General features: G+C 37.7%; 1 protein-coding gene across 3 annotated transcripts in view; it reads left to right on the top strand.

Annotated features, from left to right (window-relative positions):
- LOC117208492 (neuronal acetylcholine receptor subunit alpha-7-like) overlaps nucleotides 1-21,936 on the top strand; it is a 159,867-nt gene extending 137,931 nt beyond the window's left edge. For 2 of the 3 annotated variants that reach the window (XM_033449687.1, XM_033449689.1), the window contains 8 exons: nucleotides 9,570-9,750; nucleotides 12,056-12,131; nucleotides 13,679-13,873; nucleotides 15,038-15,124; nucleotides 16,548-16,657; nucleotides 17,167-17,308; nucleotides 17,913-18,310; nucleotides 19,957-21,936. In XM_033449687.1, coding sequence (XP_033305578.1) covers nucleotides 9,570-9,750; nucleotides 12,056-12,131; nucleotides 13,679-13,873; nucleotides 15,038-15,124; nucleotides 16,548-16,657; nucleotides 17,167-17,308; nucleotides 17,913-18,310; nucleotides 19,957-20,124 — 1,357 coding nt within the window. In that variant the 3' untranslated portion in view covers nucleotides 20,125-21,936. The remainder of the gene's footprint in view (nucleotides 1-9,569; nucleotides 9,751-12,055; nucleotides 12,132-13,678; nucleotides 13,874-15,037; nucleotides 15,125-16,547; nucleotides 16,658-17,166; nucleotides 17,309-17,912; nucleotides 18,311-19,956) is intronic. The other variant, XM_033449688.1, reaches the window with a different exon arrangement.
- Nucleotides 21,937-25,028: the final 3,092 nt, after the last annotated feature.

The following is a 25,028-nucleotide window of genomic DNA, read 5'->3' as shown; positions in this document are numbered from 1 at the left end:
AACCAATTATAAATCAAATTCTATTTGATAAAAAAGATATCTATAGATGAACTGTCGATTTGTATTCATTGTAGGTTTAGTTTTTAAATACAAATTTTCTCAGAATGTTACGATTAAAAATGATTTGATAACACATTTTAATTTAAAAAAAATAGCACTACGCGAAGCGTAAAAACGGAAAAAGAACAAAGTAGCTTTTTTTGAAATGTTGAACCTCTTAATTCGTTATCAGCGTAGGATGTTACGCGTCGAAGAAAATTCGCTGTTTTTAGTCTTATATATGCAAAAAACACAGTTTTATCTTAAAGTTTTTTCAAAGTTACGAAATATAACATAAAACTGAGAGCGCAGAATATTTTTCGAAAGCTGATATACATCCATTGAACTAGTTGTCGATATCCAATATACGCATCCTCTCGAAAGTCGAACCTGATAGATCGAACACGATCTATATTAGGTCTAAAACTGATGCAAACTTTGCGATCTAAGGAGTAACCGTGAACAAGTGAACATCTATGGGTAGAATTTCATTTGGGATGACCGACTTCCGACGTCGGTCGGACCGGTGTCACCGACTGGATATTAGGCCACCGTCACAAACAGTGTTCGGTCCAGGATGACACTCGTGTGCAGGTGCATATAAAGGAGATATCCGATTAATATGGCATAAATATCGTTTGAAGGAACGCGAGAATGTCGCGATGGTACGAAAAGGTCGAGAGTTAGCAGCATACGCCCGCTTAATGTATGACAAAATGAGTTTACATTCGCGACGAGGATAGAGACCGTGGGGTAGAATCGTTTGGTGGTATAGGAAGACAGAGTGAGAGATCAGACGGGAAACGAGAAGAGGAAGGAAAGTACTGCTGCTGAAGGTTCGACTGCATAGGAAACTTGGAACGAAGCCAAAGGCAATATGCATTAGCCATCGCGTATTTTGAAATTCAAGCCAAAGCAGATTAAATCCTACCCCTGGACCCCTCTTCGGTCCATGTTGGGCCTCGTCCTCCGATTCTTCCTTTAACCGTACTGTCCTACTGTCCTGTTTGCGGATACGTAATGAACATCAACCCTCTGGTACCTCGATGTCTGAACTTTTATAGCGTTTCGATTGCCGCGCTAATCGATATGCGGTCACCAAAATTTCTGCTACAGATGGCCCGAAATTTCGTTCTGCTTTGGCTACTAATCGTCAACTGCCACGGTGGGTCCTCGTGTTCCGTGGTAAACCAAAACTTTCATCTTCCTATCTAAAATTTCCAGTCCTTTATTTACTCCATACTTACTACTGTCGCATGTGCTTTTTTCGTTTCCTTTCTTTCTATTTTTTCTATAGCGGAGCGTTTTTTATAATGCAACATTACGTGTCCGTAGAATATACAAATTGTTATAAGTGAAAAATTCTTTTATTGAAGATTACATTGCACACCACATAATTACATTACATGCAAATATTATATATATATATATATATATATATATATATATATATATATGCCAATTTTATTGCACGCATCGAAATATAAGCGAGCATCGCACATTGTAGTTCGCCACAATTATAGCAATGTCTTACGCGGAAACCTTATCATAGACTTGTCATAAATTCCTCTGTTCCATTGGGTATCCTCGAAACTAGAGATTCCCTCAGGCTCCCATAAATTTCCTGTCATCAAACGTCTGACAAGGCGTGCCGAACTGTAAATAGCACTTAGCCACACGGGGTTACGGCAATGTTTAGGAGCACTTCAATTACCGTTTTCAGTGGAATGCAGCCAACCAGATCCAAAGGAAAGAGGCCAGGTTTCGACCGCAGCGGGCACGGCTTATTGAGGCCTAAATCAGTTTGGCTAGGCATGGCCGCATGACTTTCCAGTAATTAGATATTGAGAGATCGTTTCCAGGACGTTGGACAATATATCGGTAGTTGGTGGCGGAAAGTGCGATTCGGTAGTGTATAATTCCGAATGCTAGCAACCTCTATCCATCGGTTTGCCACCCTCATCCCTTTCCATTCGACGAAGATTAAGTTGTTTTCAAGCTCCTGAGCGTGAACAGTGCCAGAGATATCACAGATACAATCGAGCAGGTGGAATTCATTGCTCGCATTGTGAATGTGTATAGCACATTCACAATGTATTATATATACATATATATACACGTATATATGTATATGTATGTACAGGGTGGTTGGTAACCGGTGGTACAGGCGGAAAGGGGGTGATTTTACGCGAAAAAAGAAGTCGAGAATATACAATAAAAATTTTTCGTTTGAGGCTTTGTTTTCGAAAAAATCGACTTTGAATTTTCGCTCGGTACGCGTGCGGTACGTTATAGCGGATCTCACTGTAAATCGTTGTCTCGATGGAAAAATTAAAAAAAAAAAATTAAAAAAAATTTTTGTATTTTATACTTTCTGCTTCTTTTTCCGCGTAGAATCACTCCCTTTCCGCTTGTACCACCAGTTACCAACCACCCTGTATATATGTAATATATATATATGTATATATTGTTGATATTACTGTATATTGTTGTGTATTACTCATAAATTATCGTATACAGCTTGTGGTGACACTTGCAGGACCGCTGCCACGTCCTTCTTCCTTTAGGCATTACTATTACGTTTACCTCCTCGAAACGTCGTGTATTTAATCAAAGTGATTCCCACGTGACTCAATACATTTTCACAGTGGCAGGCTCTTCCCAGGATGTTCATTCAAGAAGTCGTTCATCGATGTGCATAAGACACGCGTTAGCGTTTCCATTGGTCTTCTACTTCCTTGGAAAATCGTCGTTTCGAACCTTGGCCTTTCGTGTAAAACAGACGATCGATCTGTCTACTTAAATTAAATAACCCATCTACCGAGCTCCATAGTATTTGCTTCGAATGAACGTGAACGCTTAATCGATCCCCACCCCTCTTTAATTTATGCATTCACGATTACACCTAAATTGCTTTCAGATTACATACATCCGTAAACCTGAAAATTTTTGATGGAATTTAATTCAAGTATGATCGATTTAAAAAGAAAAAATGTGTTTAGGAAGAGGGCTAAATAATTTAAAAAAAGTCGCGTTCGTTTACTTAAATGTTTAATGTGACGAAGTCAACCGAAGTCACGGGTCTGGACCTCTTGGTGTTTTCTCGGCGACTGACTAAAACCAACCGATCATCGACGGTTCGATGTCGGGGAATGTTTAGATTATTGGCGCTCGGACCGCCGCAAACACCGATGCCTTACACGGGTCCTCGAGAGAGGCTTCCGCGTCTTATTGCCTACGTAATATTAGTTAGGGGTATTTAAACAGATATTGCAAACGTATTGTTTTTAACAGCTAGATGATAGTCGTCGACGATAGGTCGGAAAATGTGGTTACACTTTTAGAAATCACATGTGACCACTTTTAGAATTCAACGATGTACAGTATTTCACCACAAAAGCCGTACACCACCAAGCGACGATGTATGTACCAAATATTTTAAATTGCCATTCAATTTGGTATTTTGGTACTTCGTACGTCGAACAAATCTCAAGAATATCGGTTTCAAAAGGACGCGTTCACTTTATCATCTACTATCAGCTTTCATGATAACACTTTCGCTCTAAGCTCCACTCTTTTCAGCTTATTTTAGCCGAGGAAGTTGCAACAGCTTGTTCATGAACTTTATACCCTTCAAACTGTGATACATCTCTTTTGGAACGATTCTCGGATCTGGTAACTCGTGTAAATGCAACGAAACACGCTGTAAATTTATCGAGACGACTTTTATTTTGTACTTTCAGTTTCTTCAAAATGAAGCTCTTCGTGAACGACACAATTCTATTATCTTCGCTATAGAAAGGCACACATCGACGGAATCCTCGTAATGAAATATCAGGAAAATCGAAAGGCTTTCGTCACCAAAGCACGTAGCAGGTAGAAACACGAGAGGAAGTAGTTTGGCTAAAGGTACAAAGTGATTTTTCATTCGGTACGACTGGGAAATCTCGGCTGATACGGCGAATCCGAGAACATTTTCGAGAATTATCTGGTAGTAGTGGCTTTGCCAAATGTCGTGCAATAATGGAGTTATATCTGCAGATTCAGTTGCACCAGAGAATTTCAGATCGACAATGGTGTCTTGGTGTAAACAGTTATTTAATTCACAATGATGTTCTACAACGACGAAGATCTTTGGGAGAAATGGAAAATCCAGCGTAGCGATTTTCAAACGTCACAAATATTCCATAGTTTCGAAACTCGGTCGACTGTTTAACGTATTGCATTTGACATTTTGTTTCTCAAACGTGACCTTGAGGAATTTTCCACTTTAGCATGTGACAAAGGATTCCTTTTTTATATCGTTCGTCTGCTATGTTTTATTACAATCGTTTACATGTCTACTTTTATCCTGAGCGAATTTCGAAAAATAGATTTTCCTATTCCTAAAAATGTTGAAAATGATGCTCCATTAAAATTTTAAGAAGAACTCCAAATTTCAACTTTTTCCTTTTTTTCATTTTATCTACGTACCGTGTTTGCAACTCTCTTTTGTGTTATCAATTTCGATTAAGGTAATATAGTAATTTAAAAAATCCTGTTTCTGAATTACCTCGCCAGCATTTATTCATTGCACGATATCGTTTTAACTGGTATTTAATTTGAGGAAAGAAGCACAAGTGGTTCTGTTTCATCCTTATTTTGTACGAGAGAAGTTCATTCACACAAAATGAATGGAACGAAATGCGATTCACTGGTGGGTTCCGCGTAACTGCACTCGTTTCCACTTAATCTTGTTCCGTTTACGAGCACAGCTGTCTTTTTTGGCGATCGCAAAACTCGCGAATAATGCCGCGACACAAAGAACCCAATTGCAACTCCCCGTCCAGCGTCGGTCCTTTTTCTATCCGTACCTATAACCCGGACCACGATCTCTCTTGCCTTCCGATTTTCCAGCTTCCTGTGTGTACCTCAAATACACGAGACCGTTCGAGTGCCGTTGGAAAGGGTTTGAAGGCCAATGAACCGAAACTATTTACCTGGTCGGACTTGGCTTGTACAAATACAGACGGCCCTGGGATGCAGCCATGCATTTTGCGTGTATATGCATTGAGCGATACCTGTCGATTATCGAAACGATGCTGGCACAAACAGTCGTGACGAACTTTATGAAATGAATCTTCCCCTCTCTTTTTTTCCTCTACCTTTTCTTTCAAGAGCCAGAGCACCGGAATGTATCGAGTCGAACTTTATCGGAGCGTAGTCGTGGTTGCATGAAATCGCGGTAAATTGTTAATGTTCTCTAATGTATACCAATATCATTTGCGGCATTTTATCGAGGACGTTCGGTTAAAAATGAAAACGAAGACGAAGGTTCTATCGATCGACGCCACTGACCTAATAATCGAAACATTAACTATCGGAAGAGAACGGTTTCTACCATTTCTTGCGCCATACCTTTAATCGGGCCATACAGGCAGGAATTGCGATTCTTTCGAACCAACTACCCGGAAAATCGACAGATTGAATAACTGAAAAATTAATACAAAGCATGCCACCCGAGTTACGTTGTTCAGCTCCTACTGATTAAGCTTGTCGGTACAGATTCTAAAATTTTCTTAATTTTTCTTTTCTTTCAGATTCATTTCTCTGTCCGTTTAATGGATTCTGCTTAACGTATATAGATACTGACAAGATCAAAAGGATTAACAATTAGCCGTATCTAATGTTACATCGAACCCATCCTGTCCTAAATAAATACAAATTGATCCCGAAAGCTGATCTATCCCGCACTAGTGAATTCATCACTCGACCAGGCTGGCCGTTCGAGAGATCGAGCTATTAAAATTCAAAATCGCCTCTACCGAGCGGATTGCTACTTACACCTAGTTTGAGCCGCTCTGTTTGCAGGAACGAATGTTACATCTAACAGGAACTACGTTTAAACGCAAATCGATACTAATTCATAGCGCGGTCGACGCGCGTAAATATCATTGCGTCAGGCTGCATACACATTTTGGGGCATCCTCAGTTTGGGGCTCAGAGGGCTCTCGATGGGAATTTAATTTTCGTTGTCAAAGGGGATGGCCGCTTATGCGAATTTAGCATGCGGCGGAAAGAAACGTGCAAGCACACAGGGAGTGCAGTGTGATGTGAAACGGCAGAATGATGGGGATTGAGAGGATGGTAGTCGTGTTAGTGGGTGTGGCAAGGCAGTAGGGTGAGTACGAGGTGGTACAGAGGGTGGATTCAAAAAGAATGAAATAACGGATTGGGTTGCGGCCAACTGGCCGGCTTCCAACCAATCCTTAGTCGCCTGGATGCGGGAGTATATTATGTATACCATTCACCCGCCTTATATCCGTGCCTCGTGGAATCGTCCCGATGCATCCCATTGAAAATCATATTTCCCTGTTTGCTGTGCATCCTTAGACATAGGGCTTCGAGTCGAGTATAGAAACAATAATTGAGAACGAACGGTCCACCGCGTTGCTTCTTCAGCGAAGAGCTTCCCGATGTTCATTAACGATACTCGAGCGACTTTCGCAGGGTCACCTGGTGCGGAGGCGCGAATTTTCCGTGCGAATTCCTCGCAATTACGAGAATAAATAGCGGCAGGCATGCTGGCGTACTTTTTTGAGTGTTACGTGACTGTTGGGAAACTGCCCATTTTCGGGATCACGGGAGAATGGGTTAAGCGATGAGAACGGGGCGATTAAGTTTAGAGTTGTTATTCATCGATGGAGTTTACTGTCGCGTGAAAAATGAAAAGTCCTGACGAACTTGGTCATGTGTACTACTTTAGAATTAGGAAGTCGAAATTCATTCGTTTAAACAGATGCCTTCTATTTGTGATGAGTCTTTTTGATGCCAACTACAACAGACATCGGTAAAGTAAAAGAAGTAAAAAGAAGGCCAATAGTAGCGGAGTAACTGCATCAAGAAAAAATAATATACGAGAAGCATCTTTACTTCTAAAGATTGGAATTCCTTTTACTCTATAGATCTGATCTCATTTAAGCGCAAACACGTTTTCAGAAATATTTCAATCATCTTTATGGACGTTTCGATCAATCAAATGTCGATATACTTTCGGCATTGTGGATACAACTATGTTGAAAACCATTTGAAGGAAATGAGAGGTCTGGGCGTAAAATGCAGAAAGATAGCGAATGAGCAATCTATCTTTTCTCTGACTTTCCAATAATTCCCGATTTGCTACCATTGTGGTTAAATGAAGCAAGTTGGAAGAGCGAAGGAGATCAAACCTACAAGTTAGATGATTCTCAGTTTAATGCTTACCGTTCTCCCTAATCATTGTTTTGGTTTGAAGTTTTAAATTATAAAGTGGCGAGGAGAATTTGCCAAAATTCAACTCATACGATACCCTGACAAAAACTTTAGTTGGATCTGCGTACTATGTACACTGACGTATGGACTTGTTTTTTTTTTTAAAAGGTCAATAAAAAATAGTATTTCTATTCCTCTCCCTTTATCTAATAAATTGTAGCTTCATGCGAAGAAACTAAATCTCCACGTGTTCTATAATTTCTCCAATAATAATTACAACAGGGTATTAATTATTTTTTTTAAGTCAGTTTTCCAGGAAACGTGGATGTTATTATAAGTATTTTGAACGATGCGAATAAGGAAATAGAAAGAATCGAGGAGATTAAGATAAGAAAAAGCTTTAGTGGAAGCTTCAAAAAGCCGTTTGTCGATAGATCAACGTCATAGCTTGCTTCATGGTCCTATCTATCCAGCGTGTCGCTTGAAGCTGAAACATCGAGCACAAATGTAACTGTTTCCAGAAAATGGCAGAGTATCGATTTAAAATAGTAACGAATTCATATAGAATTTTAGACGAGGTTGGCACAATATTACTACAATTGGGATACAACGGAACACAGGGAATTTTCTGTAATTAACTCATTCCGTAGTGACTGCGAATCTAACGATAATAATTTACTGCTTAATAACTTGACACTGTATCAAAATATGTAGGTCAAAAAAAGTTAAAAATAGTATATAATATAGATAGCCTAGCAGAATTTATTGCGTTCAGAAATTTGAAATTTCACGTTATTTGTCGAAGTTTGAAGTATCTTTTTTGCTCGTAGAGTAGAACGATAATATATTTCTCCCTGATCCTTTATGATTTTAAAATTATTATTTATATGTGAATTCTTTCGTATTCAAGCGTTCAAGATTAATTAATTTAATTGACGAATAACATTTTTCCGATATCACGCGACGTCCTACCTTTACTAAGTTTTTAATTGCATGCAACATCCCGTACTTTTTCCCAGGAAAGGGTATCGGTCTTCACTCGATGACCGTGCTTTCTAAATGGGTAATAAATTTATTGCGTTCAATAACTACGTGCAGAAACAACGAATAAATCACACGCCTGTCTGCTAATTACATTGTATATATACCGTTTCAAGGCAGACGCTCTCGTACTGTTATATTTTTGACCGTAGATGGAAGAACAAGTAGGCTGGGAGATTCATTAATTTATAATACGTGATGGACAGCGATTGAGTAAGTCAATTCGCTTTAAATATTTCAATGTGCAACCCGTTTCATTAAGATTCTTCAGATACGTTGCTATTCTGATAATTAAATTACTCTCGATTCTTGTTGAACAATGAAATATACGCGCAATAAAAGTTCGATAGTAATATATGAAAATATCTTTTGATAAATAGAATTGCATGAAGGACTCTGAAATTATTATTTCCTACATTTACCTGCATTTTATAAAAATTTCATTTGACTTCGTGCGAATAATACCTGGTAAATACAAGAGATCTTAAATTAAATTTATTATTTGACATAGCTGCCTGAACTTTATTAAAATTTTGATGTTTGATTTTATGTGAGTGCTCAGAGAAATGCTTGCCCTTCAAATGTCGTAAATAAATATCATTTTTGAACATCATAACAAGCATTAGTCATTGCGATTTTAAAGTCAGTAACAAAATAGCGAATTCAGGGCTCTTTAGCTTGCAACAAATAGAATGAATCGATCACACAATGAAACAGAATTGGTAACTAGATCCGGCGTAATTCAATATTTTAATTTTAGGAAACACCTGCCCCGAGAGCAAAGGATCGCTGGAGACAAAAGAGATAAAATGGCCCTTCTTCCTATGTTTTGCATTTCACTAGTGAAAAGATGTTGAAGTATATAAATAAATACGAATCTACGTGCAAATTTTAATATCGTGCGAATCATTAATCACGACTTTTATCCAATAACCTGCATAATTTCACGGGACTTTCAACTGCGATAAATTCAAAAGGCTACCACGCTAAGTCGAAAACTTTGATTGTCTCTGTATACTACATTAAAATCTATAACTTCATTCGTGTTTAAAATATTCATCTTTTACTTTTCACCATGATCTTTTTACGCGATTTGATTAATATTATCAGCAAAATTTCCATATTACAGGTTTTAAGTAATCGATGCTAACAAATTCTTTTGCGTAACACTTTTCTGCTTCAAGATTTTAATGGCAGGGCTAAACGTTGTTCGAAACATTAATCGGAACCCGTTTAACGATAACGATTGTTGGTTACAGCGCGGACGAAGGCTTCGACGGCACTTATCCGACGAACGTCGTCGTGAAGAACAATGGGACCTGCTTATACGTACCGCCCGGCATATTCAAAAGCACTTGCAAGATAGACATTACGTGGTTCCCCTTTGATGATCAGCGCTGCGAGATGAAATTCGGCTCCTGGACGTACGACGGTTTTCAGGTAGGGGATACCGCACCATAGGAAATGGGTCAGCACGTATCCGTTTCTTTTTAATCTTCCGCTTGCGTTTTTATAGTCAAGGTACTTAGCTAAGACATGCCAAACTTCTTAAGAGGGAAAAGAAATTTCTCTAAGTACATAACGATATTTTACGATTCGACGCGACACGTGGTACATAAAACGTTAGGAAATTCTTTTTTTGTTTTTGTTGTTGTCTAGTGTTTTCTATGCATGTGTTTTTAAGAAAAAATATCAGGGAATATTACTTTAGGAGAAGGTAGTTGCAACTGAATATTGCCTTATTATTTGAAGATGTTGGAAAATAATAGCTTGGAAATATACAACAGATTCTGTTCCCATAACGAGAATCAAAAAATAAGAAAGATAAAAAAAATTAAATTTCTCAATTGTGTGTACTTTTGCTGGCAAATATTAAATGCTCTAGTAAGATTTTGCATCTGTCGACGAGGTTCAACTGTTGATTGGGAACGATTTTATGTACCTAAATTTATCGCTTCAGAAGTCTGACAACCAGAATGTCCCAATTTCGATATCCTTGATTATTATTTCTAGAATACTTTTGAGCAAAAAGCTTACCGTAAAAACTTGTCCGTAGTATCGTTTTCGTCCTCGTCCTGTAAAGTTATTCTTATTGCAAACAGAATTTGTGGCAGGACTATGTATAATATGAGATGAATAGGATTTAAAGAATCGAAATGTACTTTTTGGACGAGACTCCATTTAATCCTATAAGCCGTTAATGTCGTTAAAGTGTCCGTGCAGTGTCGTCTTTTTAGCAATCTGATGTAAATGCAGCGATGCTTCCGGAAAACATTATTCCAAGGGGATTCCTGAAAATTCGTGAATTGTGAAAGGTGCATTTCGGGTAACAATAAATGCGACAGCGTAGCGTGCGGAGAATTCTCAGTAATGCACTTTCTCACTAGCTGTTTCAATTGGTTAATACAATGTCTGGATAGACTGCTCCAAAATTTCTTCAACGTGGTGCTTCTGTTTAAATCGCTAGAAAAAGGGAAACGTAAAATTGCGCGACAAAATGGACAATTTTGACGTGTTTGTTAAAATATGTTACTGCGTATCTCGAAATATAAATATAATATATAAATATTTGTTTTTTCACAGTTTTTGTCTAACTTCGAAAATTCTCCAAACATATACTAATACTACCTTTTGTATAAAGTAAACACAATGAGTTTATAGATTTTCGTGAATCCAACCGAATTATGAACACGCGGAATAATAATTTTTTTTCTAAAATGTTGAGGTTGACTGAAAGAAGAACGAGTGGATGAATTCGTAATAGAACAATATATTGAAATAAGTATAGATATAAGTACAGGTATAGTGTATACTGATCCAAATCCTCACTCTTTCAGTGTTACAATACAGTAGAAGAACGTATGATAGGGAGCACGTTAATATATTTATAGCAAAGGACATTATCAAAAAGTTAAGTTAAGGCTCTAGCTGAAGGCTACAAGAAACAGCAATAGAAATCTACTTATAGCTCTTTTGTTTCTATACCTTGTAATCCAAAACAAAATTTATATTCAAGGGCACAATACTTCCCCTTATTTTGAATTTTTTTAACTAAATTCTATCCTCTTTGTAACAGCGGTCTCCAGGTCACGGATATACGAAAGAAAAAGGTGTAGAGTTTTTCTTGAAGCAATTACTTCAACATAAAATGAATAGGGGATAATATGGGATAAAATGTTTGCAATTCTTGTAGTTGTATAATACGTTGAAAACGTGCGACCTATCTTTATTTGTCGTCTGTAATCATTCTGAATAATTAAAATTGAGACTGTGAATTACACGGTACGATGGAATTCGAGAATGCTCGAAGGTTCATTAAGGAGGACAATAAGCAGAACGAAGTAGCAAAGGTAGGAGGGGTAGGAAGGAAAGTGAAATATATGTATAACGCTTTCCTAGATTATATTCGATTTCATCGGTCTCGTTTTATGCAACTTTCCCTTTTGCTATGCCTGACATCGAATATACAAGTATGTCCATTAGATGCATAACAATGAAATTACCTTCGAACATAAAAGATAAGCTGCAGGTTGCATGATGTTAAAGAGGGCTAGTCACAGGAAAAATTTGCGAGATGGTTAAATATTGAATGTTAATAATTAATGCGAGTTAACAGAGCAGAATATCGAGAAAATCGATTTTGTTTTCATCGTAAGCTCTTAAATTGTATTTTGTACGATGAAAACAATTGCGCACTGCAGTCATAATAACTTTTTTCTAATCGATGACAATAAATTTTCAACAGTTGGACCTGCAACTGCAAGACGAGAGCGGAGGTGACATCAGCAGTTTCATCACTAACGGCGAGTGGGATCTGTTAGGTGAGTTTTTACAACCCTTATCGGGGTTCGTTTCCTCGCACGGGCGAGCAGTTTGCTCACCGTGAAAGCAGTTCTTGGACGATTAGCAATTCTAAAATCCTCGGCAAGTTCTAGGACACAAAGGAGCCCGTGATCAATCGTTTTCATAGGTCTAGACCAGCTGCATCTTACTACCGGGGAGCTTTATCTAATCCAGATTTTCATCAGAGTTACATGTGGCTGTAACGTCTTCGAGAGTTCCAGGGTGAAAATTAATTCCAAAGTCCGTGTTCTCGCTGAAATCTAATTATTTCAATCATAACTAACTTGAATGAATCTCGATCAAAGATGGTGCACACTTCCTCCAAGTTACTCTTAAGATACTTCTCGGATTCTTTATCAAATTTTCGATGCATTTAACAGATTAATAATCGCATTTGATGGTCAGCTATTCTTTTACAGTATTATTGATTTATTTATATATTTATTTATTTACGTGATAAACTCTTTGATATAACAGATTAACACAAGGGACAGGAAAAAAATGAAGAAAAGAAGTTGAAAGGAGCAGAAGGTGCATATGTACAAAAAAAAAAAAAAGAAAAAGAATGAGAATAAACACGTAAGAAGCAACGAGACAAAGGCAGAGTATAAAGGTACAAAGAAAAATTACAACACAATATCATTATTAAAAACACCCAACTATCAAAATTAAAAGAAATATGTATTTCATATGAACGGAAAAGTTAAAAATAGAATGTAAGATGTTTGTGATTCTCCTAACAATTTCAGCATTGCTTGTATCTAGAGAGAATGCACGTGTTTACAAGATGCAAATTATAAAATAAAAGTATCACGTCTTGCGGCCACGTAGGTTTTATTTCTGGGACGTATACGCGCAAAGTGCCGGTACATACGCGACATGCATAGAGAGCTTATGAAGCAGGCAAAAATGTATCTTAAGTGATTTCAGCCGGAACAAACTGTGGCTATAACGGAAGAAACACTTGAAAATGAAGTCGCGGTCTTTCTTCCGCTATGTTGCTCGAGATAGTTCAAGTGCATAGTGTACGTCGCGTAAAATAGTTGAGTCATTGCTATCGAGCCTAGTAGCCTTTTATTTCCATGAGCTTTTTCCTTCCTAGGTGAATCCGTCGTCTCTGAACACTTGCCACTTTTACGCTCGTTGCACTATCATCGTTGCGTTGCCCTGGTTGTCTGGCGAGTTGTACAGTTTCTAGAAAATAAAAACTTCAACGAGAATTGAAGAAAACTTAATATTTTTAACGTTACGTTTTTTTCCTTTTTTATAAATGAGTAACACAGAGTCATACAATTAAAGAATATTTTGTACATTTTACGAAACATTCATTCACAGAATAGTTATTGAGTACATTTAAAAGTGACAGTTATATCGCGTTGAACATCGAGTTGTATTGTATTGTACTCAACACTGTATGATTACAGATTATTTTTTTATTTTTTATAAATAAGCGTGCATAAGCATAAACCTGTTTCGATTGTAACAGAGATAATCTACGATTCTATTCTTTCTTTTCTTGTTACAGGAGTACCTGGTAAAAGAAACGAAATTTATTACAATTGCTGCCCAGAACCGTATATAGATATAACGTTCGTGGTTATCATCAGAAGGCGGACTCTTTACTATTTCTTCAACCTCATCGTGCCGTGTGTCCTGATTGCCAGCATGGCCGTTCTGGGATTCACCTTGCCACCCGATTCGGGCGAGAAACTTTCTCTAGGCAAGTTAGATTACCGCTTCTGCATATCAGAAGATTAAACGGTATCTATCGTTGTCTGTGCTATCGTTAAGATTACAGTAGGAAGCTGGTAAATGGTTCAAGAATTTTTATTTCTTTTCTGATCATTCTACATTGAACGTCGATTGGCATGGCCCGACGTTAAAGCATTATAATTATGTCGCCAAACATGGTTAGTAAAACTCTGACCAGTTATTCAGCATTAGTGCGCGACCACGCCAACGCGTTCACGAAGTCATTGCATTATTTCGTTATGAGTTCTACTCGAGATTCCGGTGATTACTCTCTCCCGGCAAGTTCAAATCGCTAGCTAGCATAATTGCAATTCCTTGCAGGCTTCGAAACACGCTATAACAGCTCACGTGATTAGATTCAGTCGAGTTCTCGTAACGTATCGAATTGTATGGGAAATTACCGTCGCGTCGATGTCGATCGCAGACATTCATACGCCAGTGAAATACTGGAATTTATTGATCGCCTTCTGTAGTTTTGCGTTTCATATGCGCGGAACGATCCTTTTAAAAATGATAAACATATCTACGTTTCAACGTTCCCCGTGAAAGTAACTAACGTCTTAGAAAGTTGAAAATTCAGTTTGTAGATACCAATTAACAAGCAAAATTCTAATTTCCAGTTACTTGACCCTAACGTAAATTAGTTATACGATAGGGATTGTATATAGTTGAAACATTAAACTCGCTCCTTAACTTCATACTATAATTGGTAAAGTTTAAAATAAAATTCGTCTTGAGCATACTCTATCGCTCAGGAGCGGTAACTCGATTCTGCCTTTAGTCTTTTTATTATCTATCTACAAAAATTCAAATATTTATCCAAGAAATTAAAGACTTAAAAGATGGATACGACAAAAAGAGCCAAACAAATTCATTATTCAATTTATTAAGCGTCTAATACTTCAACGATGATAGAATGCAACAGATAATAACTGACCAAGCTGCGGGAGTTTGAAACACATAGTCCGTGTAGTTTAAGATAGGAAAGATCAGGACTACCTGCTTCGTAATATTTTTTGACTCCTCGAGCATCAACAGCTGCCTACCTTTCAGCCTGTTGTGGATTAATCTGGTTTGGTTATCGAGTTGCTTTACAGTGATAATTAATTGCTCGAACGAACCTCTTTTGCAGGGGTAACCATTCTCTTATCCCTCACTGTGTTCTTGAATATGGTGGCCGAGACAATGCCAGCGACTTCGGACGCCGTGCCTCTGCTGGGTAAGTCCGTCAATTTTCGACTCCTTTTTTTACTACTTCGTTGTTATCTACTCGGTACCTTTAAAATCGTTCCCGTGGTGGAGATAATATCAGGTTTTTCCTTCTTTTCTCTTTTCTTTTTTTTTTTTCTTTTTTGAACGATTCGTCCAGGGGGCAATGGAGCGTTTCATAAATATAAAGGCACAAGTTGGCTGATCTTTTATTTATAGTTCACCTAAGACTTCAAATATTGGAACATGCCTAGAGTGAGACGGATAACGTTTCTAAAAACAGAATTCGGAAGATTCTATGGCACCTCGGTGTTTTTGGAGATGATCCAGGGAATTTTATCGCTATTTAACGTTCATGTGTACGTTCCGCATATTGAAAGATGGATTAGTGCATACTCGGTTTCGTAGTTTCATTGGAAATTTGGGTCGAAGCCCATGCTGGAATTATATAATACAACGAAATCATCTTATTTTTTTTTGGAAAACGTATTTTCTCTTACACAATATCACATTCTTTTTCATCATTAAATAATTTATAGCGCAGCATCGATAACCGAATATGTTTCAATGGATCGGATCATTGCGCGATAAATGTATGAAACTGTATTTAAGTTTAAACTAAAAAGTTTCGAAGATTGAGAGATCAAACGTTTTGTTTTCATAAATGAATGTAAAGATATTTAACATGGATCTCATCGAATAACTTTGTTGTTCGAAAATCCATTTGTACTCTTAAATATAATATTTAAATCCGAAATACAAGCTTGATAGAATATCGGGAATTAACAGGTATATTTTGATAATGAGATCAAAATTTATTTTCAGAAACCATTTTTCCATATTTCATCTCTGCTTGCAGTTTGATATATTCCCTCGGAAAAAATCCAATATTGTGATCGGGAAAAAGCGAATCGTATTTTCTGTCGAGATATATTCTTATGACATACTCCAAAACGCAGAGAATATTCTTTAGTGTTTTGTAAATCTGTTCGCATAAGATCTATCGTACTCGAGGTTTATACAAAGATCTTGGATCATGTTACACATACATCTGTTCGTAATGTCTTTATCGTAATACGAGTGAGGCTTGTTGTGCACAGTCCTTTATCCTCGACTGACGATTCCCTATTGCAGTCAGAACTATTCTACTGACAGTGGTAGTATCTTGACAGTAGTAACAGATCGTACAGGTTAGACGCGAAGCTGGGACAACAAACGTCCATTGACACCTTGATCGGGGATAGCTGAAGGGAGGATTTTGAAATTGTGGTTGATATTTCGATGGAGACTGATGGAAATATAATCAATTCACAATTTCGATATGTTGTTTATAGTGATATGCGGTTTCCGAGTTGGTCAGTAGAACGATCGGTTTTAATTTGGCGGTTTATCACGTTGGTTATACTTTCTTGAAACATTTAATATTTTCACAGGAACATACTTCAACTGTATCATGTTTATGGTGGCCAGCAGTGTAGTCAGCACCATTCTTATTTTAAATTATCATCACCGGAACTCTGACACTCATGAAATGTCTGAATGGGTAAGCAAGTTTTTCATCAGATTAATTAGGATTATAAAGAAACTCTTATTCAAATTTTGAAGATTATAACATCATATTAAGAATATTTCGGGAAACTTAAGTGTTGTTGTGTATGTACAAAGAGTAAATACTTCTGATTTCACCGCACATATGACTTCAATTAACCTGAGTTCATGTGCTTCCAAATACGCTTTAGGTTTACTTCAGTTATTAACTGGATTTACTTTTTCGAGTAACACTAAGTTTCCACCTTACACGAGTTTTATTGTCTATTATACCCTGTGAGTTATAAGAATCGCATGAATGGTATTTTCTATTAATTTTCTAATTTGTTAAATATTATTTCATGCATCAAAGCCAATATCTAATTTTAGAATTGAAGCAACATGGAAGTTTAAAAATTCGGTAATAATGTTGAAAGCATACAAGAATAATAGCCAATTATTTCGTATTCTGTATTTCATCGATCATAATTTTATCATTATATTATTTATATTTCAATCTTTCAGGTGAGAGTGGTATTCCTTTATTGGCTGCCATGTGTACTTCGTATGTCACGACCTAGTGATAAAGAAGAGAGGGAGGCACAAAAGTCTCAGAAACCGTCTCCTGTCACCGGTAATTTAGTGACACGAAAAAGCATCGACATAAGTACTCACAACATTTACTATTATCCATATAAATGTTTTTCTATGTCATATAAACACCGATCTCAGTCACACGCTACTAAATTGTGCACAAAGCACTTCGAACCCGACTTATTTTAGGTTATGTATATAAACATATTTGAAGATATACAAGTACTATCAAGAAAGTAAAACGTTGCCAGAATCCATTTCTTCTTTCTTTTACATTTTTTTCTCTCCTTTAGTAGCTATGTTGTACATATACTACCTTACTACTTTTTTAGAGTAGTTCTAAGTTGTTTCTTTTCTGTTCATTTTCTGTTCTTATAAAATCGAAAGAATTCTTAAAGACGACTATTATTCCTCTTCAAAAACTGATTCCCAACGATGTACATACGCTATACCATTGCCATTCCAAGGATATCCTTGGTAAATTATTTATTTGTTTTCCATGTACGTATGAATTCGAAAAAATTCTCAGACTTTATTTAAAATAAAATAGTATTTATCGATCGACTCTTGTCTCCCCTTTGTATCCTACCCCCATTTTATGTCTCATTATGGACCGAATGCGATAAAAACTCTAATCAACTATTGCTTTCACTTACTATAACTATTTCTCAAAACAGGTGCTGGTAAGAGTCACGGTGACCTGGAGCTTCGTCAGAGGAGCAGCAAATCCCTCCTAGCGAATGTCCTGGATCTCGAGGACAATGCTCTGGCGTCCCATAATAATCTCCTGAATAACGTGTACAGTACCCCTGGCCCTCACCATCACACGATGGGCCATGGGCATAGTCACATTCACACGACGCCCCATCATCATCATAGCCACGCTGCAACACCGCATCATCAACACTCAACGCCACTGGCACACTCCTCTTATCCGGGGGCGATTCAGATCGGTCACACGCCGCATCATCATCCACATCCGCCAGATACGCCAGGTCCCCAGGTCGAAACAATACTTCAAAACGCGTGTTTCTGTGCCCGAAACGAGCTCATTATGATCCTCAAAGAAATTAAGGTATGTTTCTCACAAAGTCGTCGTTGTGAGTTAACGGAAACTGTTTCCATCATTCGTATTTTCTCACGTTGAATTACCTTAACCGTATGTTTTTCTTTAAAAAAATACTGAATCTATTTGTTCCATTTATATTTCATATTTTTGTTTCTTAATTTTGATAAAAAATTTTTAGGCTGAGTACAGTATTTATTCCAAGAACAATTTCTTTTCTCAAGTTATTTACGTTTAAAAGTAGAGTAAAGTCTCTCTTATAGAGCGTATACATTCTTAGTTACTTCAACGTTTACAAACTTGAGCTCCTACTTTATTTTCAATAGAAAGAAGTGTCGGCCATTAATAATAATGAGGATGACAATTAGCGAGTTCTTGTGAAATATGCGCGATGATGCTTCGGCTAATTACCAAGTGTACACTCATTTTAATTTACCCGTAAGTGGAGAAACTTTCGTGTAAACTCGCATGTAGTATAATACCGAAACATGTACCAACGAGGTTCGCTGACGAACGTGAAACCATTCTCTGTTCTATGACTGTTTGTGCAGGATTATTAAAGCCTGTCTGTTTCTCGAGTTTCAGAACTGACACGGCAAAGTCAAACACTCGAAATCTATCGGTGTTCATAATTATAAACCGAATATTTGATAGAAACTTCAAGATCAGTCCTGGTTCCATGATAGAGACAATTTTAGACAATTGCGTGGTCATTGTGTATTCTGACCAGTTCCGAGAATTCTATTGTACATTTCCTTCCTGGAGTTAGAAAGAGATTAAATGACATTTCTCAAGAAAATGGCCATTGTCGACACTTGACAGAAGTATTTGGCTCAAAAAATCTTTGATGCGATTAATTGTTTAACTTGGTAATTATTATACACGCAATTGTGGGGATTATCGTATAATAATCATGGGATTTTCAATTTTTCATGGGGCTGATTATACGCTGAGTAAATAAATTGGTCCCAGAAGAGGATAGTAGGAGGGTTTCGAAGTCACAGAGCGATCACAGTTCAAGAGGGAGTCTATCTGTTAAAGGATAAATTAGGACTTCCAGTGCTTATTATCGTGATTTATATTAATGCATTCGACAGAGCAGCAAATGCGCTCGACGTAATTTCAAACGTACACATGGGATTCTCAATTATATATTAATATTTCAAGGGACGCGCGCGCGAATGTAAAGAGCGAAAGATACGACTTTAGGGGTTGACGCACTGGTAACTTACTTTCGTTTTAGATCACGGCTTCGTCTCTTAAAATATTCATACATAAACATCTTCTATTTAGCAAGCGATGATGTTACACGCAAATTCATTTTTATATAATTCATTATCAGTTTCGTATTTATTAATTTACTGTCTACAAAGATACACATGTTGGGCACTGACCGATTAAAATTTTTAGACTGATTTAACGAGTACCATTAAAACTAATTATTGAAAATCTAGATTGATTTAATAAGTGGAACTAGTCATTAATCTGTTTAATCAAAAATATTAATCGGCCACACTGACCCATAACCTGTCTAAGGATCGCAAAGCATTCCATTGCAACGACAAATATCCCATTTCCTCTAACACAACCGCTTTCATGAAAACCGTACTTCCTGAAAACGAGCGTCATACATCATACACGGCTTCCTGTTCCAGATAATCACGGATCAGCTGAAGAACGAGGAGTTGAACACCAAGGTGACGAATGACTGGAAGTTCGCGGCGATGGTGATCGACAGAATGTGCCTAATCATTTTTACTCTGTTCACCATCATCGCAACCATCACCGTCCTACTGTCGGCGCCGCACATCATCGTCACGTGATTTAGAAAAGTACAGATAGCCGACTACACGTTGGCGGTCGACGAGGATCGTGCGTTGCGCATCGGTGCGGACGGCGAGGGACGCGAACATGACGATGACGACGACGACGATGACGACGATGACGACGACGACGATGACGACGACAATGACGACGACGACAATGACGATGATGACTACCACAATCTGGTCCATGCTAGGATTACGCGAACAACGTTTACAACGATGTTTCTCCTACGCTTGGTTGTCCAGCTGATTGGAAGTCGAGCCTGAGAGTCATGTGTTACGCCCCGCTTCGGGTGATCCGCACTGTTCATAGGAAGAAAATGATACGAGGACACTAGGCTCTCTGTATTATTTAAGATATATAAATATATATATATATACGTAAAAAGAGATACGTATATGTATACATATATATATCTTTATGTAGTTTCATTCGAAGAGGACGCCTTAGCGAGACACGTTGAAAATGCGCCTACATAGGCGCGTTAAAGGAACACTGACACGCGCGCGCGCGCTCACACCTACATGCACACACGATCGCATACAAACATGCCGGCCACGCCGAGGTATGTGCATCTCTGGCATTTGTTGTGCCGCGATAGGGATGGAACGCGAACGATCGCGAGCCTCGAGTTCCGTTCGGTTCGAGCTGACGCAATTTTTTGCGGAAAATTGGATATATGCAACATGCTGACGCTGAACTGACTAGTGAAACGAAAGTAGTTATATCTTCCTCATATTTTTTCTTCGTTGCATAATTTCTATCAAAATCATCCAATTTCAGGTTTGTTAAACGAATATATTTAAGTTTTCGAATATTAGAAATTGTAATTCTCTTATTAATCGCAGTGTTAATTTTAATCCGATATCTGATAGCTGGGAAATATTACGTTTTATTCGTTTTCATGGATATTACTTTTCCTTGCGTTCTTGCGATAGTGAGAATAGAGAAAAATATCTTCGTTATTGTTGTTCTTATTATTAAGTTATCTTAAAGTGTCGCTTTTGAGTACGACAACTTGCTATCTATTTAACCACGTTGTGAAAAGTATTTTATTCTTTGAAAACTATTTCGCTGAAGTGACGTGACGAATAGTTTGACTAAAATTTTAACGAAAACATTCGGTTTTGAAACACGCTTCAGTAATCGTTGCACGGGATGCAAATAAATCTGCGTACACGCGTGTGAAACACGAACACGCATACACGTACACGCACATATACACGCGTACACACGTAAGAGACAGAACATAGAAACAAAGAGCACCGAGAACCGTCGAAGGGTTTGAATTTGTTAAAGAATAAATCGAGTTGCCCGGTACGGTCCACGATTACGAAACGATTTTTCGTTCGATTCTCGTACGACTGTACCAGCCAAAGAATTTCATAAAAAACGAGAGAGAAAAAGAGGGAGAGAGAGGAAAGAGAGATATACAAACAAAAGAGAGAGAAGCTGAAGAAGGGTACACCGCTCCTTTTATTGTGCTTAAAAGAGAGAAAAAGGTAGAGAGAAATAAAAAAACAGAATAGAAACAGACGAAAGAGAACACACGATTAAGAGCAAAGCGCACACGTTAATATTCTGAAAAACTGAAAAAGCAACAAAAAAAAGCAAAAAAAAGAGAATAATAAGTAAAAATAATAACTACACACAATGAACTGCCAAAATGTTTCAAAACAATGCCAGTGAATTTTATTATCCGTATCACTAGTAAGTAAAATCGACGACAACTTAAATAAAACGGGGGATTTATACTACGATTATAAGATGGCGTGCGATAGCGCGGCGTTTAAAACAAAAGAAAAAAATAAAATACTGTTCTTTGTTAGCTCGTAAGAGAAATCCGGCGTAAGCAAGCGGAAACAGTGAGAGAGAAAGAGCGAGAGAGAGAGAAAGAAAGAAAGAGAGAGAGAGAGAAAGAAAGAGAGAAAGAGAGAAAGAGAGAAAGAGAGAGAGAGAGAAAGGGGGGAGAGGGAGAGAAAGAGTGAGGACGCGAGTATATGAATGACTTCAGATGAAATGATGACGATGATGACGATTGTCTTAGCGTAGCATCTTTCTTCATTTTCACACATTTTTTTCCCTTCTATCGGCGGACATCGTTTGTTGTTGTCCCTCTGTACACGCTTGTACAAGCGCACACACGGTACATACTCTCTCTCACACACCACCAATACGTACATAGACACTACGCACTCCGTTGCGTTGAATTTCACACACGTTACACACCCGCTCCACACATGTCTCACACTTACGTTAACACAAGACGGACATGCGTACACAAGCAAAAACTTTTTCAATCTAACGTTCTAGGGAGTCAGGCTTTCGCATCCTCGAGATTCTCGCGTGACTCCCGGCGAACTCGACGTTCGCTATCTAGGTAACGAGGCGTCTACCTATCACAATCGGATCCGAGATTCGCAACGCGATTCCAAAGCAACTCGAAGCTGTTAGTGTATATTTACTTTTTTAAGTCGAGTCGCCTTCGAACGATGCGAATCTCGAAGATCCTCGATGGACGAGCGACCGTGCGGCTTCCTTTCGAATATTTCCGAACGCAGTCCGGTTCTGGGTACTTTCCCCTCATTCTTCGAACCAGCAACCGACTCGATTCTATGCTATCTGACTGTTCGCGAAACTGAATATCAAGATCTCGAGAAGATTCTTGAATAATCTCTTGCTATTCGACCGCACGCTACTCGCCCTAAATGGCCAAACCATTTGCAGTTCGTCTGTGAAAGTACCCACGTCGGATTATCCGTCAACGGGCGCACAGCAGTTCCGATTGACTTTTGCTGTCTGTCGCTGCAAAATGGGACCTCTTTCCTACAAAAGTATATTGCGAGAACTTATGAGAGATCGATAGTTATGAAAAGAATTGAAAAATTGTTATTCAATGCGTATCGAAATTTACGAATAAACAAGAAAAAATTGTTTTCAAGAACGATTAGTTTCGCTGCATTGGTATTCGCATTAATTAGGAATTGCATTGTGCTGAATGATATTTTTTATCGAACGTCGCGCTTCGTTTAGTTTCATAGTGAATATTTGTTTCGACGACAAGGCAACAAAACACTTCGTCAGGCTTGACGTATTTTCGGAATCGAAGCTACCGTAGTAGTTAAGTTGTAACGTGTACTACACGCGATCGTCGTTCGTCTGGTAGTGTCTCGTCGAATTTTCTGTCGACCACGAGTCTAGAAGCAGGAAACATTTTAGTCAATATATAAGAATGCTCAGTATTTAATACGATATTCCATTTACTATTTTGACTCGTGACCAGACTCGAGATTCGAGACTCGTAGATGCTCGAACGAATCGACGTCGCCGGGAAATAGCATTTCCTTTTCGAGCTGTAAGAGTCACCGTGTTTTTCGAGCAACGTTAGATTTCATGCTGTACATACTTCGTTAATTTCGATAACTCGACGGTTTTGTTTCATTTCGACTCGTTTCAGGATCAGCTTACATTGGAACAACGTGGTGCCATAGTTTTGTTATATGTGTAACAAACTCTTATTTATTACAGTTTAACAAAACCTCGTCACAGTTTGTTTTATATAATAACAATTTGAATATTTCGTGTTTCGTGCGATCCATTTTAAATATTTAAGAACAATTCTCTTAAATGTATTAAGTAATGAATGTTTATAAGTTAGTTTTATTATTTCCTGAAATTATACAAATCGACGTTGTTCCAATGTGATAAAAGTTCAATTAGCGCATTATCTACATTTAACTAACCCGCGCATATACCTAAATTTCCACGACTTCGGGTGGTCATCTCGATTAAAAACATTGCATACGAGAAGCTTATCTTTAGACGCAGGAAATTAATCCTAACATTCCTCAGTGTTTAATACGAGCACGAAGCACGTTACCGAACCAAAACTTAGCTCCTTAGAGCCGAATAATTTATTCCTCTCGCAAAAGAATAAAATTGAAAGACGAACGCTCAAAAATGCAAAAAATAGAATTTAAAAAACAAAAATAAGCAAACGCAATCTTGTAGACTGTGTTAAATAAACAGAAACTGGAGAAATACTCGACAACTTAGACGAAGAAGCTTGTCAACGCAAGTAGAAGAAAAGAAACATCGGAATCTCGTTAACGGATAGTCTCGCAGGCGGATTTTGTTAAACATATACTAAACCAAAACAAGAAAAAAAACGAAAAAAAACTATAGCACGTTTTGGCCATTGGCATTGACGCGACAACCAATCACGTTATCTTTTAAATACTATTATAATGGTTACAAAATAATAATTAAAAAAAAGTTGTTAACAATGTTAAAGGAACGATTTAAAATGAAAAAAAATAATAGTACGTAGAGGATATAAACTATAATCGATAATGCCTCGATTGGTGGAATAACCATTCTCGATCTTTAAATCAGCTAACTAATTAAACTTATGAATTAAATTTAAAGCACTTAATGGTTCGCGCCGGAAGGTTTTGTTAGAATACAGTACTAAGTAGGGAAGACAAAAAAAAATATTTAAAAAAAATTACGGTTATCTCAAGTGAATGTCATTAGGGAAGCAAAAGAATCGCGGAAAAGATGTTAACGAAGATAGTTCGGCATGCCACAGTGTCGAGTCGAGTAAAAAATGAAACGAAATAAAAAAAAAGAGAAAAAAGGAAACGTAATAACATTAATACGATGAATTATGCGTTTAAATGTCACGGTTTCAACGACTTCGTTTCGCGATGGAATCTTTTTTGAACGTGTTTCCTTCTTCCCAGCGACAGCTGCAAAATTAAGGATAGCCAATCGCGAAACGAAACGACTTTCTGTGGTGGTTAGTTCTTGGTTCTTTTCCGCAAACACGTTTGCTGTAGTTCAAGTTGGTGGAAAGAGTCGCATGGCGACGATTTATTGTTAAAACGCGACCGATTCG

This window comes from Bombus bifarius, unplaced genomic scaffold, assembly GCF_011952205.1.
Source record: "Bombus bifarius isolate JDL3187 unplaced genomic scaffold, Bbif_JDL3187 scf7180000008138, whole genome shotgun sequence".
NCBI lineage: Eukaryota > Metazoa > Arthropoda > Insecta > Hymenoptera > Apidae > Bombus > Bombus bifarius.
This window is presented reverse-complemented; position numbering and strand designations above follow the sequence as displayed.